This window comes from Phoenix dactylifera, chromosome 10 (assembly GCF_009389715.1).
Source record: "Phoenix dactylifera cultivar Barhee BC4 chromosome 10, palm_55x_up_171113_PBpolish2nd_filt_p, whole genome shotgun sequence".
Taxonomy (NCBI): domain Eukaryota; kingdom Viridiplantae; phylum Streptophyta; class Magnoliopsida; order Arecales; family Arecaceae; genus Phoenix; species Phoenix dactylifera.
Window position 1 is genome coordinate 9,587,278 of NC_052401.1, and position 18,193 is coordinate 9,605,470.

At 39.8% G+C, this 18,193-nt stretch overlaps 1 protein-coding gene and 1 pseudogene across 2 annotated transcripts; both read left to right on the forward strand.

The window, feature by feature from the left end:
* Nucleotides 1-672: 672 nt before the first annotated feature.
* LOC103700130 lies at nt 673-1,768 on the forward strand (annotated as a pseudogene).
* A 664-nt stretch (nt 1,769-2,432) lies between these two features.
* On the forward strand, nt 2,433-9,721 carry LOC103703431 (putative receptor-like protein kinase At4g00960). Of its 2 annotated transcripts, none has more exons than XM_008786269.3 (7): nt 2,433-4,064; nt 7,378-7,503; nt 7,890-8,026; nt 8,206-8,416; nt 8,666-8,903; nt 8,986-9,136; nt 9,212-9,721. In XM_008786269.3, exons 1-7 carry the CDS (start codon nt 3,254-3,256, stop codon nt 9,560-9,562), a joined length of 2,025 nt encoding a protein of 674 aa, XP_008784491.2. In that variant the 5' UTR covers nt 2,433-3,253; the 3' UTR covers nt 9,563-9,721. The 2 variants fall into 2 exon arrangements, with proteins under 2 accessions (XP_008784491.2, XP_026658904.2); XM_026803103.2 differs by having other exon boundaries at nt 7,893-8,026.
* Nucleotides 9,722-18,193: the final 8,472 nt, after the last annotated feature.

Genomic DNA, 18,193 nt, shown 5'->3' on the forward strand with positions numbered 1-18,193 from the left:
AAATTCAGCTATTCATTATTTATAAGAACTACCTTAGACATCCTATTAATTATCAAATTGGACAAGCTGCAATGGTACCAACAAATTTGGAAGGTAAAACGTTTGAGACTTAAAATCAAAGTCTAAGTTGTATTTTGTCTATAAGCTTTTTTTTTTCAATAATTTTAAGAAACCATTATCAAATATACATTCCAACTGAGAATAATTGCAAAACTTCTCGGCATAAACTTTTGTCTCAAGTCATAACAACCATGACTCTACATACAAAATAAATTCCAAAATCCAAGGCCCAAGAAAAATCCATTCGCCAAAATCTATTGATTGAATAACAGATTCATAATTATGCTTAGGCCGGAGCACGGAAACCAATCATGACTCTATCATCAAATAAATCTACAGAATATTACTGGTATATCACACCCACGTATATCACACCTTTTCACAACAGGTGTACACTCGGGGAAGAATCGGTTACATGAAGGCGCCCCAGCACAAACATACAAAGTTCACTATCGTTGTCATTGCTCCTAGCTTTCTGTCACGCGTGACTTCTTCCACGGCTCCCTGCATCGACCGCCATCACTAATACTAGTCAAGTCTTCAGCCAGTTTCTTATCCTTCGAAAGGGAAAGACTAAAAAATAAATCAGTGTACTGCAACATATCACCAACGATGTATCTTTCTCTCCCCTCTTCATCATCCTCGCTCTTCCTCCTATGCCTTCTCCTCTTCCTCCTCCACTCCCCTCCCGTTGCCGCCGGCGATGTACTCGGCCAGATTTGCGGCACCAGCAACTACTCAGCCAACAGCACCTACGAGGTCAACCTCGACATCCTCCTCCTCTCCCTCACCTCCAAAGCCCCCCTCTCCGATGGCTTCTACAACTTAAGCAATATCAGCCTGAAGCCCAACCCGGCATACGGGCTCGCCCTCTGCCGTGGTGACGTCAACACCTCCCTATGCCTCTCCTGCCTCAACGCAGCCTCCCATGACATCGTCGGCCTCTGCCCCTATAACATCGAAGCTGTCGTCTGGTACGATTCATGCCTCCTAGACTACGTCAACCAGGATTCCCTACCGACACAAGAGCAGTCGAAGGAGGCACTCCTTATGTGGAATACCAACGGCACAACGACGGACGGCCCCCTGTTCAAGAATCTAGTGAACGAGCTTCTGAGTGCTATAGCCGATTGGGCCGCATACAACACGACGAGGAAGTTCGCCACCGGGGAGGTGAATTTACGACAGATATTCCGACGATATACGGCCTGGTGCAGTGCATGCCAGACCTGGGGCCACGCCGGTGCCGGCAGTGCCTTCAGGATATATTCCAGTTGTTACTGACGGGCGTAGGTTGGAAGCAGGGGGGAAGGGTTTTACGAGTGCAGTGCAATTTTAGATACGAGGTCTACAAGTTCTACTACGGGGCATCCATTCGAAGGCTTAGTTCGCCGACACCAGGGAACCCAGCTAAAGAGAAAGGTAAGAGAAGTAAGATAACTCCTTGCTAGAATCTGGAGAGCTAGTTGTGATAATACCAGTTTGATGCACAAAAAGGATAACAACTACATGATAGATCAATCCTGGGTAAAGCTCTTTATAATAACCTACATATCTGCTTGATATCATATTTAGATAGATCATTCCTGTGTAAAACTCTTTAATTAATATCCTACCAATTTATGCACTGTTGATAAATTCTTTTTGTACATAAAAATTTACATTGTCTGACTGAGGGAATTAAACTTATATTTTCTCGTTAAATAAATATGTAAGAAGTGACTAGGAAACAGCATGACTTATATCGGACAGCCCTTAGAGAGAGACACTAGCATAAAAGAAGCATATACTGATCAGTAAAAAAATTTGCCCCTCCAGGTTACCTATATTGCATAGCCATAAACATGGAATTGTTTTTCAGTTAACAAAATTGAAATATATTGGCCTCTTTGGTATCACCTTCTAGCTCTCACATTTCTTTTAAAAAAAAACACCAGAAAGTGGTGTTTTGATAACCTCATTTCCATTTTTGTTTTTTTGAAATATTTTAATTTTTTGAAATTATGAGAACTGAAAAATCTAGTTTCTAAAATTTTTAAAAACCAAAATCATCCATGATGATCACTGCCTTCTCTGTTGTCATTATCACCACTACCATCACAGCAGCACCAAACACAGTATACCAAATAGATTTCAGGCTTTTAGTGTTAAGAAAGAAAAATGAAAACTGATAATTTTCTTCAATCAATTTTTCCTTTTTTTCCAATTTCAAGCTTGTGGTTCTCCGTGCTATTTATCATATAATTATCCTAAAAGTGCTACAAGTTTTATATATTTTTTCTGTTCAATGAGAAAATGAGATAGACCATAGAGACACCTGGTGTAAAGACCTTGCAACCTCCAGCCCACCAACTGTCATGCGTTGGAGAGTCCAACGGGGACCATTCCATGCATGTTTTTTTCTATTGGGAAATTCCGCGAACACTCCTGCTCCTGTCATGACTTTTTCCTAGGGCCCACAAAAGAGGACAGCTAGCCTACTTTCAGTCAATATGTGCGGTTTTTCTTAGAAGTTTTGTAGCAGTCTTTCTGGAAGGCAACTTTGTGAGGCATCCAGGCGGAGGTAGATTAGTCGACATCCTATTAATAATCAAATTGGACAAGCTGCAATGGTACCAATAAATTTGGAAGGTAAAACTTTTGAGACTTAAAATCAAAGTCTAAGTTATATTTTGTCTATAAGTTTTTTTTTTTTCTGAATAATTTTAAGAAACCATTATGAAATATACATTCCAACTGAGAATAATTGCAAAACTTCTCGACATAAACTTTTGTCTCAAGTCATAACAACCATGACTCTACATACAAAATAAATTCCAAAATCCAATGCCCAAGAAAAATCCATTCGCCAAAATCTATTGATTGAATAACAGATTCATAATTATGCTGAGGCCGGAGAACGGAAACCAATCACTCTATCATCAAATAACAGATTCATAACACCCACGTATATCACACCTTTTCACAACAGCATACACTCGGGGAAGAATCGGTTACATGAAGGCGCCCCAGCACAAACACACAAAGTTCACTATCGTTGTCATTGCCCTAGCTTTCTGTCACGCGACTTCTTCCACGGTTCCCTGCATCGACCGCCATCATTAATTCAGTAGTCAAGTCTTCAACCAATATCTTATCCTTAGAAAGGGAAAGACGAAAAAATAAATCAGTGTACTGCTACATATCACCAGCAATGTTTCTTTCTCTCCCCTCCTCATCATCCTCGCTCTTCCGCCTATGCCTTCTCCTCTTCCTCCTCCACTCCCCTCCCGTCGCCGCCGGCGACCCAATCTTCTCGTTTTGCGGCAGCGGCAACTACTCAGCCAACAGCAACTACGAGGTCAACCTCGACATCCTCCTCCCCACCCTCGCCAACGACGCCTCCCTCTCCAGTACTGGCTTCTCCAACTTAAGCATCAGCCAGAAGCCCAACCCGGCATACGGGCTCGCCCTCTGCCGTGGTGACATCAACACCTCCCTATGCCTCTCCTGCCTCAACACATCCAACCATGCCATCGTCCGCCTCTGCCCCTATAAGGTCGAAGCTGTCGTCTGGTACGATTTATGCCTCCTCCGCCACTCGAGCCAGGATTCCCTAGCGACAACAGAGGAGTCGGAGGAAAAACTTACCTGGAATGGCAACGACATAACGACGGACGTCGTTCCCCTGTTCAAGAATCAACTGAACGAGCTTCTGAGTACTATAACCCATTGGGCCGCATACAACACGACGAGGAAGTTCGCCACCGGGGAGGTGAATTTTACGACGGATATTCGGACGATATACGGCCTGGTGCAGTGCACGCCAGACCTGGGGGCAGGCCCGTGCCAGCAGTGCCTTCGGGAGATAATCCAGTTGTTACTGACGGGGGTAGGTTTGAAGCAGGGGGGAAGGGTGTTACGAGTGCAGTGCAATTTTAGATACGAGCTCTACAAGTTCTACGACGGGGCATCGACGCTAAGGCTTGGTTCGCCGACGCCTGGAAACCCAGCTAGAGAGAAAGGTAAGAGAAGTAAGATAACTCCTTGCTAGAATCTGGAGAGCTAGTTGTGATAATACCAGTTTGATGCACAAAAAGGGTTAACAACTACATGATAGATCAATCCTGGGTAAAGCTCTTTATAATAACCTACATATCTGCTTGATATCATATTTAGATAGACCATTCCTGTGTAAAGCTCTTTAATTTATATTCTACCAATTTATGCACTCTAGCTAAATTCTTTTTGTACATAAAAATTTACATTGTCTGATTGAGGGAATTAAAGTTATATTTTCTTGTTGAATAAATTTGTAAGAAGTAACTAGGAAACAGCATGACTTATATCGGACTACCCTTAGAGAGAGACACTAACATAAAAGAAGCATATACTGATCAGTAAAAAAATTTGCCCCTCCAGGTTACCTATATTGCATAGCCATTAACATGGAATTGTTTTTCAGTTAACAAAATTGAAATATATAGGCCTCTTTGGTATCACCTTCTAGCTCTCACATTTCTTTAAAAAAAAAAAACACCAAAAAGTGGTATTTGATATCCTCATTTCCATATTTGTTTTTGTAAAAAATATTCTAATTTTTAGAAATTATGAGAGCTGAAAAATCTAGTTTCTAAAGTTTTTAAAAACCAAAATCATCCATGATGATCACTGCCTTCTCTGCTGTCATTATCACCACTACCATCACAGCAGCGCCAAACACAGTACAAGTGACTACCAAATAGATTTCGGCCTTTTAGTGTTAAGAAAGAAATATGAAAACTGAATTTCAATTTTTAGAAAATTGTAAATTAAAAAAATGAAGGCGATGCCACATGATACATTGACTCTTAATTCTTGTTAATTGATAAATAAGTTACCTTGTGTTTAGATTTGCCCCCCTTGTTGCCTAATCATAAGGCTCTTAGACATATTTTCTTTCATTGTTTGATTACTAACATATGTGTATTTATGATAATTTTCTTCAATCAATTTTTCCTTTTTTCCAATTTCAAGCTTGTCGTTCTCCGAGTTATTTATCATGTAATTATCCTAAAAGTGCTACAAGTTTTATATATTTTTTCTGTTCAACGAGAAAATCAGATAGACCATGGACCCACCTGGTGTAAATATGGACCTTTCAACGTCCAGCCCACCATTTTTGACGTATTGGAGAGTCCAACAGCGACCAGTAATGCATGCTTTTTTTTATTGGAAAATTCCGAGAGCACTGCTGCTCCTCTCATGTCTTTCGCGGGCGGCCCACGAAAGAGTAGAACGAGTTTTATTTGTAGTCAATATGTGCAGTTTTTCTAAGAAGTTTGGTAGTAGTCTTTCTAGAAAGCAACCTTTTGAGGCATCCGGGCTCAAAAGAAGACAGCTTACGGAAGTAGATAAGTCCTGGGTGACAGAAAATGTTTGAAGACACCAAGCTGCTGAAATCATTTCCCCCACTTAAAAATGTAGTTGTTCTATAGTCCAATATAACTCCAGTAACACAGAACACCACCAACGAACTGTCGACTAGGCACTAAAGTAAGGGCAGGTCAGAGGAAACTTAGGATTTTTCTTCCTACTGCTTTTTTTTTTCTCTTTATGCCTAGTTCTGGCTAGGGTTGTAAATGGGTCGGATCGGATCGGATCATAAGTGATCCCAACCCGATCTGATTTCTTGGTCGGGTCCTAATTTTGGAGCCAGACCTCATCTAATAGAAGATCGGGTAGGATCAGATCAGGTCCACAAGTCCACCTTTACAATTTTTGACCCAATGGGTCATTCGAGTCGAATCGAGTCCATATATAACCCGGACCCAACTCAAAAAATTCGGGTCCGGTTCAAGTCCGTGTCGGGTGCGGTTCAGGTCCAAGTTGGGTCCGATTCGGGTCCAGATCGGATCCAGTTCGACTCAATCCATCCATAACTTCAGAATTTATTTGCACCCTTGTGGGCCCAAATAATTTTACAGATTTTCCTGGTGAAGAGGGGATCCTTGACCGCCTTCAAATCATCTTCTATTCCGGCCCTTTTCCCCTGTAGAGCCTTGATCTGGTGATGTATGTCCTCGATCTCATTGAAGAGGTCAGCCTCTCGCTTGAAGATTCCCTCCAGCAAGTAGTGGGTGAATTACCTGAGCTAGAACTTGCACCAAAGGAGGAGCAACTAAGCCCCTAACCCTATTTGGTGTGTTGGGGGCGATGGTGGCTGCTACTTTGCATCGAGGGACCTTGGTGGTTCGGGCAGATGATAGAATTATTGGTTTGCTGTTGTAGAATCTATACCACTGTTGTTAGAGCTTGCACTTGTTGGACAAGCAGGTCAAGTCGCCCAACATCGATATCACCCACATTGAGATGAGAAGACTGAGATCTCAAGGGGCTTATCATTTTCTTTCTTTATTTTTCACAGACGGTTTCAAACTATTGCCACCAATCCCGAGACGTCAATGTGGACTATCTGCGTGGAACTATGAGACAATAGACAAAGATCAGAGAGCTCTCTGGCTTGGCTTTAACTGGGCACTCTGTTGCATAAGTCAATGTTTGAGCTGGAAAGGAAAGAGAAAATAGAGGGATCGAGTTTCCTCTAGTTTAGGTATTTTTGTGCATTTGTTCGTTACCTTCTTATGAAGAGCCTTTGGATTAATTTATGGCAGGGATGTCGCAACTTTAGCCTTGGAGGATACTCAAGCCGCCACATAGTCGGTGAGTTGGCTGAATCTCGTTGCACCGTATCACCTAAAACATTTATTGCCGCAATAATAACAATATTATATAGACAACCCTTTAAGAATCAATGCTAAATAGTGAGATATATAGTTGTGCCAAAAATATTGCCGCATAAGTTAGTTTTCTCCGCAAAGAAACCAAACTAGCCATCTTTTTTTCCTCCAGAGAATCGTAGGATAGGCCAGCTTCCACCGGGATATTAGTAAGTGATCAAAGATAGGGCCCGCCAATGTCATTATTGCACCGAATTAGGACTTAAAAACGTCGATCGGAGTTCTCATTGTTGACCAAAGAGGCTTCATAATTGCACTTGTATTCTTCTTAGATTGCAATCTTTTCTCTGGAATTTCTAGTCCTGTTTGACACCTAATCTATTTCTCTACCACGCTTCAATCAGTAAGCCTTCCCAACTAGAGCCATATGGTTTGTAAAGTAAAAAATCAATGACAGTTTTCCCTCTAGTCTCAATTTCCATTTGGTGCCACAAGGATTCTTAGCTCGACAAAAATGCACCGATACGACATATATCTCTTGACCATGGATCCGTGTTCTGATACCATAGAAGTGTCAGGTTGAGATGAAAATACTAATGAAATTTGGTCATTTATGCAGGCAACAAGAAGAATGCAACAGATATTGTTCTTAAAATTGCCATACCTCTAGTGTCATCATCCTTGCTAATCTCCATCACCTGCATTTGCTTCTGGACAAGGTGGAAGTCGGCAAAAAATTTACCCTGTAAGTGATCCATATCTGCAAAATTTGGTTTCTTTCCCAGGAATTTTTGTTAGAGAGCTTCACTGAGAGAGTGAGACCAATTGTTTAGAGAGGGCCATGTGACGAAATCCTACCTGAGCTGTAAGATATAAACGTAGGTTTACTGTAATCAAGCAATAATGCATACACTGTTTGATCCTCTTCATAGGTCAAAATGGGCCTGTTAAACTAGTTTCACCAGTGCACAAGTCCACTGCAGGTGCAATGACCTGTTTATCATGTCATCATCCAAACCACTCAACATACTCAACAATGTGTTTGAGTGAAATTATTTAGAAACCAATCCGGTTATTTCATTTTGTAAGAAAACCTATTTAAAATGGTCTTAACATTCTTTGCTGTTTCAGTAGATGAGGAGGACAACCTGGAGGAGATCACACATTCTGAGTCACTATTACTTGATCTATCTGTGCTAAGAGCTGCGACGGCTAACTTTGCTGAAGAAAACAAACTTGGAGTAGGTGGTTTTGGTGCAGTTTACAAGGTATCATTGTAATCTCGTGTTAAAATCATGCCCTTCTTTCCAATCTAATATTGATGAAAGGACTTCAGACTAAAGACTTAATATATGCAGTCTTTATCTTTCTTGATCCAAATCAGTTCCATTAATATATTCATTTTCTTCCCATTGACATTTCCTGCTAATCTTGTTGCTATTCGTAGGGAATACTACCCAATAGGCAAGAATGTGCAGTGAAGAGGTTGTCAACAACTTCGAGGCAAGGACTAGCAGAGCTAAAAAATGAACTAGTTTTAGTTGCTCATCTCCGGCACAAAAATCTTGTAAGGCTTCTCGGTGTTTGCTTGGAAGAACAGGAGAAGTTGCTTGCCTATGAATATGTGCCTAACAGAAGTTTGGATACCATTCTTTTTGGTATTTCTCTATCCTTCTAGAACTTGCATGAGGACCATAATATTTTCAGCTTACAATTGATTTGATGATCTTTTATTTTGCTCGTATGTTGTTTCTCCTTGTTTTCCTATTGAATCCAAAACTCACATGTCCAACTTAACCCTCTTTTTGTTAGTAGAAATAATAACTATTTGATCATCTTTAAACGTATCTTAAACTTAATGCAAAAGTATTATCTCAATTAACTACTAGGTTTTTTTTATAGAATAGATCCTGTAAAACGCGAACAGCTAAACTGGGAAAGAAGGCACAAGATCATCCGTGGAATTGCTAGAGGCCTACTATACCTACATGAAGATTCTCAACTCAGAATTATACATCGGGATTTGAAAGCCGGCAACATATTATTAGATGCAGACATGAACCCTAAGATATCTGATTTTGGTTTAGCTAGGCTCTTTGGCGGAGACCAGAGTCAAAGCTTCACAACCCGAGTTGTTGGAACATTGTAAGTAGAAATATGAATAATCAACATAATCCAATGAGCAGATCATAGACTATCTTCCATAATTTACTTATTTTCATGGCAGTGGATATATGCCACCAGAGTATGTTATGCATGGGCAGTTTTCAATCAAGTCAGACGTATACAGCTATGGCGTGCTGGTTTTAGAGATTCTAACAGGCAGGAAGAACAGTGGCTCCTCAAATTCAGAAAGTGGCAGATATCTTCTGGCCGATGTGAGTTCTTAAATCATAATATACATAGCATAGTTCTATTTTGGATGATTGATCTAATAGATTTGTTTCGCGCAGATATGGGAGCAGTGGAACAAAGGAACAGTTTTGGAGATACTAGACTCCTGCTTAGGCAGCCATTGCCCAACAACTGAAGTGTTAAGATGCATTCAGATTGGACTATTGTGTGTTCAGGAGGATCCATCAGATAGACCCAACATGTCAACAGTCGTTATGCTGCTCTACAGCGATTCAGCTTCTATCCAAGCTCCCTCCAGACCAGCATTTTGTACCAGACAGAGTGTCATGGATTCATATGCTCATGCAAATGAATTCAATTTACGTGGTGGTATACACAACCAATATTTGGATAGGTTGATAACGGTGTCACTAAATGAGATGTCAGTTACGGAATTCGAACCTAGATAAACATAAGAAACTAAGAAGAAGGTTGTTGGCAAATATCTTTAAAGACTTAAGTCTTTCTATGCAGCTTAAAGGCTTTGTGCCATGGATGTAACGCATGTATTTTGCTCAGATCCTTTGAAACATGGGAAAATCAATATGTATGTCTCTTACATTTCCATACTCTGATAAGCGTCTATTGCCTGATTTCCTCCGTGTCAATGTTTATTTATCAATTTAGCATTGAAGTATGATAAAAGGAAATGATATAGCGGATGGGAAAAAGCTAACTTCAAGCAAAAGTTTCAAAGAACGGGAGTACACAATCATCAATACAATAAGAAAAGAGCGAGAATAAATAACTAAGAAGTTTTCTGCTCAAATTATATTTTGCAAGTTAGAAAACAATATTTGAGCATGGGTCTTGGCATAATGATAAAGTTGCTCTTTTATAATCTTGGAGTTATGGGTTTGAAATTTGGAAACAGCCTCTCCACATACAGAAATAAGGCTGCATAAATCTAACCCTCCTCAAACCCCACAATAGTGGGAGCCTCATGTACTACGAAGCTTTTTTTTTAAATTTAAAATAATATTTGCACCAAACCAAATGTCAAAGGAAAATTGCAGCAAACCATCATGCATTCTGATGGCAGCTAGTGTTCGACAAATTAGTAGGTATAGTAAGAGAATATAGATGAATCTTCCGTTCCCTTAGCAATTGCTTTAATATGAATAACAATGGTCGGATAATTTTCTTAGATTTTTCACTTCATTTGCACCATAAAAAAGGTACCAAGATGAAGCTGAGTTCCACTCAAAAAATAAGCTTCCAAAACATTCTTAAATATTATAAAAGGAAAAATCAATATCATAAGTAATTTAATCATATCAGTCTACCCTACAATCTAACTCTGCAGTCTAATCATTTTGTTTCATCAAGTATAGAAAGCACAAACATTACATTTGTGGTGAGTCATGAAGATTTCACCCCCATCATTGGATGATTCAAATTGTGTGAAGCTCATCCTCCTGCACCATATTTGTTGGTATGACAAGCTTTACTCCACGCAACCTCTTTAGACCTGTGCAGGACCCAGTTTGCTCACTTGTGGTAGACTGAAGCTGAAGGATTTTAGCATGTTATAATGCGCAGCGGAAGCTAGGGATTTTAAAAATTTCGTAATAAAGTTCCTATGCATGAAACCCTTTTAAGCCTAGATCACCTTAATGATTACAATCAAATGATATAAAATAAATGCAGAATTAGTAGAATACCTCAAACGCTAATCCAAAGTGTACAATCTCCACGAGGCGTCCAAGTGTCCACCCTCCAATGGTGATCCACACGAAAACTTGATCAAGACTTTAGCTCCAAAGACTTTTGATCCTTAATGCAGAATTCTTCTAAAGAACTCTAATGGCTTGCTTTCCTTCCTTTCTATTTTTCTTTAGCCTTCTAAAATCACTTCTAATCCTTTTTGTCCTAAAGAAGACCACCTTGTCTTGGCTTAGGACACATTAGAAGCAATGCTAGAAAGAAAGAAACTAATGTAAGAAAGAAAGAAGAGAGGAGTGGGGTGGAATTGGAATGATGAAACCCATGGAGTGCTAACCTATTTATAATAGGTGTAGGGATGCATCTCCAAGGGATGCATCCCATCCACACATTCTCTCATGAAAGGGCATTATCTAAAGGGCCATATCAAATAAGAGGAGGTGCAGATCAAGTGAGGAGGTGTATCAAATGATATGTCCTTTCATGTGGTGCCATATTTTGACCAAGTCAACATCACATGCTAATCACATGTCCATCACGCCTCACCTCTTGATCTTTCATGATGATGATCCAAGGGCTCCAATGCAAGGCGCCATTCACTTGACCCATTATGTCTTCATCCAATGGTGGGATTAAGATCCAATGGTCAATTATGGTAGCCATCCTCTAACCCAATCCAATTGGGTTAAACCAACTCTCCATTATGTCTTCATCCAACGGTAGATCAAGATCTAAGAGTCTAGATTGAATGATTTATTAAATCTAATCCAATTAGACTCAAACCAAGCCAATTAGGTGCCAACTCTTGGCTAACCCATATTAGAGTATGATCTAATCAAATTAGATCAATTAAGAATCAGATTCGAATCCAATTCGAATCAGATTCGAATCCAATTCGAATTAGGAGCTAAGATTTGCAACACCTGCTAGGATGTTTATCTTGCAAACATGATCTAATCCAATTAGACCCTTGATAAGTTTTCTTGTGTGTGACCCATTGGGTTCCATACTTAGCCAGCAATAGGTGTGAGTGCGAGTTGACCCAACTTGATTAGAACTCTTCTAATCGATTTAAGTCCAAACTGCGCGAACCTGAACTTAACAATTAGAATCCTTTTTAATTGGTGATCGAATTAAACTCTTTAATTTGATCAAACCTATAAAACAAGATTGACGTCTAGCAACGTGTCATGTCTACCCGAAAAATATGAAATTTGGTAGAAATACCAAAAATACCCTTCAGTGGCAAGTTACCATGCAATTCAATCCTTTAATCAAACTGCATCCCAAATATGTATATGAGTATGAATATATGTCAAACTCAATTTCATATTCATATTTTTCTCAATCTTTTAATGATAATTCAAATAATGAAACATTAGAAACTCTTTCTAATTTTCATTCTGCTTTGATCAAAGGCTTCCTGAATTATCATATGATTAGAATAAATAGGATGCTATCTTCTCTTACTAGAAGTGATTAATTCCTTGTTGACCTACTCATAATCTTCGTACACAATTCACCATATCCAGAAGACCTCGTACATAACTTATTGTCATGAATGAGTGTAAACCAAAATATGGGTTCATATGCACAAGATACCATGGTCATCTCAGGTCATAGGATCAGGCAACTCCCACTAAGAGAATCATCTTTTGACATGTAAGTAAGACTTCATAAGATTTCTCTTTGTAGGTCAATTCAGTGAACTCATTCCTCTAATGAGCACCCACATCTTTGTATTAGTGTCTCCACACAAATGATTGTGAGATCAATTATCCTCTGCATCGAGCATACATAAGACATGCCAGTCTTTCCGGTAATCATTGATTCCCGACTCAATGTACCAATGACTGGGAATATTTAAGATTAGGATTTTAGGATTTTAAGTCTCAGTAGTATGATCTCATCATAGTCTTAAAACCATTGCCCTAATCTAAGGAGTTTATCATAAATATAATCAACAGCAAATGATAAAACATAACGCCTTTATTCATATTTAAATGTCATGTACATGATTTGGACAAATCAAAAGAAAAAACCTTTCGCAATACATATTGCGATTGGCTTGTAGGGCATCTACTCTTTCAATCTCCCACTTGCACTAAAGCCAATCGCTCTTATATTTTATCCCCATACAATCGAGGTGGCGATCGAACTGCTGTTGTGGTAGAGCTTTAGTGAACGGGTCTGCTAAGTTGTTCTTTGTGTCTACTCGTTCAATGACTATGTCTTGTCTCTCGACGATCTCTCGAACGAGGTGGAAGCGTCTTAGAATGTGCTTGGATTTGTGATGAGATCTTGGTTCCTTTGCTTGAGCAACAGCTCCAGTGTTGTCACAATAAACTGAAACTGGTCCAGCAATCTCAGGAACTACTCCCAACTCAGCGATAAACTTCTTCATCCAGACAGCTTCCTTAGCGGCTTCACTTACAGCGATGTATTCTGCCTCAGTAGTTGAATCAGCTACAGTTTGCTGCTTGGAACTCTTCCAGCTCACTGCACCACCATTTAGGGTAAAGACATATCCTGAAGTGGACTTGCTATTATCTGGATCTGATTGAAAACTAGAATCAGAAAATCCTTCTAGTTTCAACTCAGATCCTCCATAAACTAGAAAAATATCTTTAGTCCTTCTTAAGTACTTAAGAATATTTTTCACAGCTATCCAATGATTTTCTCCTGGATCAGCCTAGAATCTGCTTGTTATGCCTAAGGCATAAGCAACATCAGGCCTAGTACATAGCATAGCATACATAATTGATCCTACTGCCGAAGCATAGGGAATAGAATTCATTCTATTCCTCTCTTCAGATGTCTTAGGAGACATCTTCTTAGAGAGACGTATGCCATGACTCATAGGTAAGTAACCTCTTTTACTTCCTTCCATGCTGAATCTTTTCAGCACACGATCTATGTACTTAGACTGGGACAAGCCTAGCATCCTTTTAGATCTATCCCTATAGATCTTTATACCAAGTATATAGGATGCTTCTCCCAAGTCTTTCATGGAAAAGCTTTTTGATAGCCAAGTCTTGACCGATTGTAACATTGGAATATCATTTCCAATGATTGGTATGTTATCTACATACAATATTAAGAAGACAACGGCACTCCCACTAGTCTTCTTGTACACACATGGTTCATCCACATTTTTGATAAAACCAAACTCTTTGACTGTTGTATCAAAACGGATGTTCCAACTCCTCGATGCTTGCTTTAATCCATAAATGGATCTCTTAAGCTTGCATACTTGATTTGCTCTTTCACTTGAGACAAATCCTTCTGGCTGTGTCATGTAAATCTCTTCCTCAAGATAACCATTAAGGAAGGCGGTTTTGACATCCATCTGCCAAATTTCATAATCATAGTATGCAGCTATTGCAAGCAAAATCCGAATAGATTTAAGCATGGCAACTGGTGAAAAAGTTTCATCATAGTCAATTCCTTGCTTTTGCCTGAAACCTTTTGCCACCAATCTAGCCTTGTAGGTTTCTACTTGGCCATCTGCTCCAATCTTCTTCTTATAGACCCATTTGCAACCTATAGGATTTACAACTTCTGGTGCATCAACCAAAGTCCATACTTGGTTGGTATACATAGAGTCTATTTCGGATTTCATAGCTTCTAACCATTTGTTAGAGTCATTACTCATGATAGCTTCCGAATAGGTCAGAGGATCATCATTTTCGACGAAGTGGGCTTCATCATTCTCAATGATAAACCCATACCTCTTAGGTGCATTTCGCACTCTATCTGACCTTTGGAGAGGAGATGTGTGTTGTGGTTGTACTTCATAAATGGGTACATCTGGTTGAAGAATTTCTTGTGTTTCTATTTGTAGGTCTTGAACTTCATTAAGTTCAATTCTTCTTTCACTGCCCTTTTCTAAGATAAACTCTTTTTCTAAGAAAGTGGCATGCCTACTAACAAATATATTTTGTTCAGTAGGGTGATAGAAGAGATATCCAATACTTTCTTTGGAATAACCTATAAATGTACATTTATCTGATCTAGCACTTAGCTTATGTCCAAAATTTCTTTTGACATATGCTTGGCAGCCCCATATTTTAAAATATTTAAGATTGGGCTTTCTACCTCTCCATATCTCATATGGAGTACTAGATACAGATTTTGAAGGTATCCTGTTTAGCACATATGTAGCAGTTTCTAAGGCATAACCCTAGAAGAAAATAGGAAGATCTGTAAAGCACATCATGGACCTTACCATATCTAATAGAGTACGATTCCTCCGTTCAACTACACCATTTAATTGTGGCGTATACGGAGGTGTCCATTCAGAGAGAATGCCCTTTTCTTTAAGATGATTTAAAAACTCACTAGAAAGGTATTCACCTCCTCGATCAGATCGAAGGATTTTAATACACTTTCCGGTTTGTTTTTCAACCATACTTTGATACTCTTTAAACTTATCAAAGACTTCGGATTTATGTTTCATAAGATACACAGATCCAAATCTTGATAAATCATCAGTGAATGTGATGAAGTAAGAGTATCCACCTCTAGCTGGAGTTGTCATAGGACCACATACATCTATATGTATAAGTCCTAGTAACTTACTTGCCCTTTCTCCATGTCCAGTGAATGGAGACTTGGTCATTTTTCCCATAAGACAAGATTCACAAGTTCCTAATGATTCATAATCATAAGGATCAAAGAACTCTTCTTTGTATAACTTGTTGATTCTTGATTCACTTATGTGACCAAGTCGGCAATGCCAAAGGAGGGTATTATTCACTTTCTCTCTCTTTCTTTTATTGCTTTTATTAATATGAAAGATATTGTCATTAAGTAATAAAACTAGAAGACCATTTTCCATAATGCCATTGCAAAGATGCTTATTAGAAAAATAAATAGAGCAACCATTGCCCTTTCCATTAATTTCAAAACCTTTCTTTAACAACAAAGGAATGAAAATTACATTTCTAATAATTTTGGGCATATAATAACAATCTTCTAATTGTAGGAGCTTTTCCGAAGGCAATTTCAAGTTGTAGGTTCCAACAGCTTCAGCCTGGATGGACTCTCCTTCAGCCTGAATGCTCGCTACACGGAGGAATCATTACAAGAGTAAAAATGCGTAATTTATTTATAAATTTAAAAAAAAGAATAGAAAAAAAAAGAGAAAATAATATTGACCTTGAAAAAAGACGATAGTGTGAAAGCCGTCGTTGTAAAAATTCGAGTAAACTGGAATATTACAGATAAAGCCCATGAGGTATTAAAGTAAACATCCACAACTCTCGAAATCCTACAAGATAGGGTGATTTTGAATCAGTGAATAGGTCTTATCTTACCAATTCTTGGGACCTACTAGCTTTAGCAGTATTTTGGGGAATCTAAAGCCTTAGCTTGTGTATGGTCCAGACATCACCGAGCACCCAAGTATAAATTAGCCTTACAACTCTCTAACGGAAACTTAATAACTTCAACTTAAGTTGCATCTTGACCTAGGATTTGGGCTGACTTAGTAATAAAACTTTGTGTGCTTTTGAAATTTTTAGCACTTATGCATTTGAAATTAGATTTTATAAAATAATAAAATAAATTCTTTCGACAGCAGTTTGTGGGTATCTGAGCTGGAAACCCTCACGAGACAAAACTCGTCCACTAGGGCCACCTAGGGGTTTAAAGCCTTGTTGCATACGGTAAATGCAATCGCGATTCCTGCGAAAGTGAGTTGGCTTTTATTTTGCTTGAGGACTAGCAAAATGTAGGTTGGGGGGTTTGATAAGTGCTAAATAATGCATAAATTAATATCTTATTTATAGCACTTATCATTATTTTAATTTACATATTTTGTAAATTTAACTAAAAAATGTGTTACCCTCATCATTGCATTTTAATAAATTAATTCGAGTTTCTTTTACTTATTTATTTATTAATTGAACCTAATGTATGCAGGTCGGGTCAAACCCATCATCATCTGACTCATAACCATGAAGCCTGATCACGCTAGAGCATACGTGGCAGCCATCCAGAATGACACATGCCAAAGTACATGGGATTTTCAAAATGTCTACATCTCCGCGCCATCACAGACCAAGCATCACGGAAGGCTCTTCTTCCGAATCTCTCCCATGACCAAAGAATAGAACAAAATTTTTAATTGAACCTATTTATTTTTAATAAAGGCTCCCAGCCGACCACACCCATTCACATTCCATTTCAACTCTCCACGTCATTCCCTTCACCAAAACAAAGCAGAGCAGTTTCCTTTCCTCCCGTATCCCATGAACAAAACCAATCAAAACAGAACCCATCTTCCCAGCAGTCCACCTGTGATGCATGCGAAGGTTCCACGCATCAAAAGTTTCTTTCCTTCCGGATTCCCAGTTTACGTCGTCCCCCTGGCTTAATCCATCTTCCTAACCTCCCAACTCCACAACAGTTTCTCTTCAAGCTTTGATCCTCCTAGATTCCCTACTCCAGATAGAACCCAGCCTTCATCCCATCCGTGTTCAAAGCCTCTACTCATCTCCACGTTGATCCTCCCAACTTCTCTCCCCTGATTTCTTCAGCCCGCGTCCGAACATCTCAACAACCAATTCACCCTCATCCCCTGCTTCACGGAAACAGAACACAACAACTTCATCCCATTCCGCACTCCATCTCCCCATCCCAGCCGAATCAAGCTTTCACCATCCACTGATTCATCCACATCATCCCCTGCTTCAGCGGAACAAAACCCAAGTCTTCCCATCGCGAGCTTCATCTCAACTGCCAACCGAACCCCCCTGCTTCCTCGGTTCAGCTTCTTCCCAGCCGAAGGAAGTCAAACAGCTTCCTCTTCTTCCGGATCTCATGGAGCAGCCCAACGTCCTCCGGATCACATCTCCCCATTCCGTGAATCCAAACGGCACCAGCTCTCATCCTCTTCCGGATAACCTTCATCACCCACGTATTCCCTGTTGCTTCGGAACTCCTCTGTTCAACTCCCAGCCATTCGACCCACCTCCTAGATTTTCCCAGCCGCATCTCAACCGGATGAGCTTCATCCTTGCGAGCTTCACGGCAAGGAACTCCATCCTCCCCTGTTTCAGGAACCACCTCATCCCAACTGCATCGTATCCACCGTTCGCCAGCAACCGTCCGAGATCCTCTCCAAAGCCTCCTCCATCGACAACGGATCAAGCTCTCTAGCTTCCACGTCTTCGCCATCCTCTGCATCCAAGGGAGCAACCGACTTCTTCAACGAATCACCGACTTTCACGTCCGGATCAGTCACACCTTCATCCAAGGAACAGGAAGCCGTTCCTTGATCTTATCTTCCCATTCGGAAGATCCTAATCAGTTGAGGGAAGCAAGGAGGGGGGGGGGGGGGGGGGGGGGGGGGGGGTGCTGGTGAAGCTATA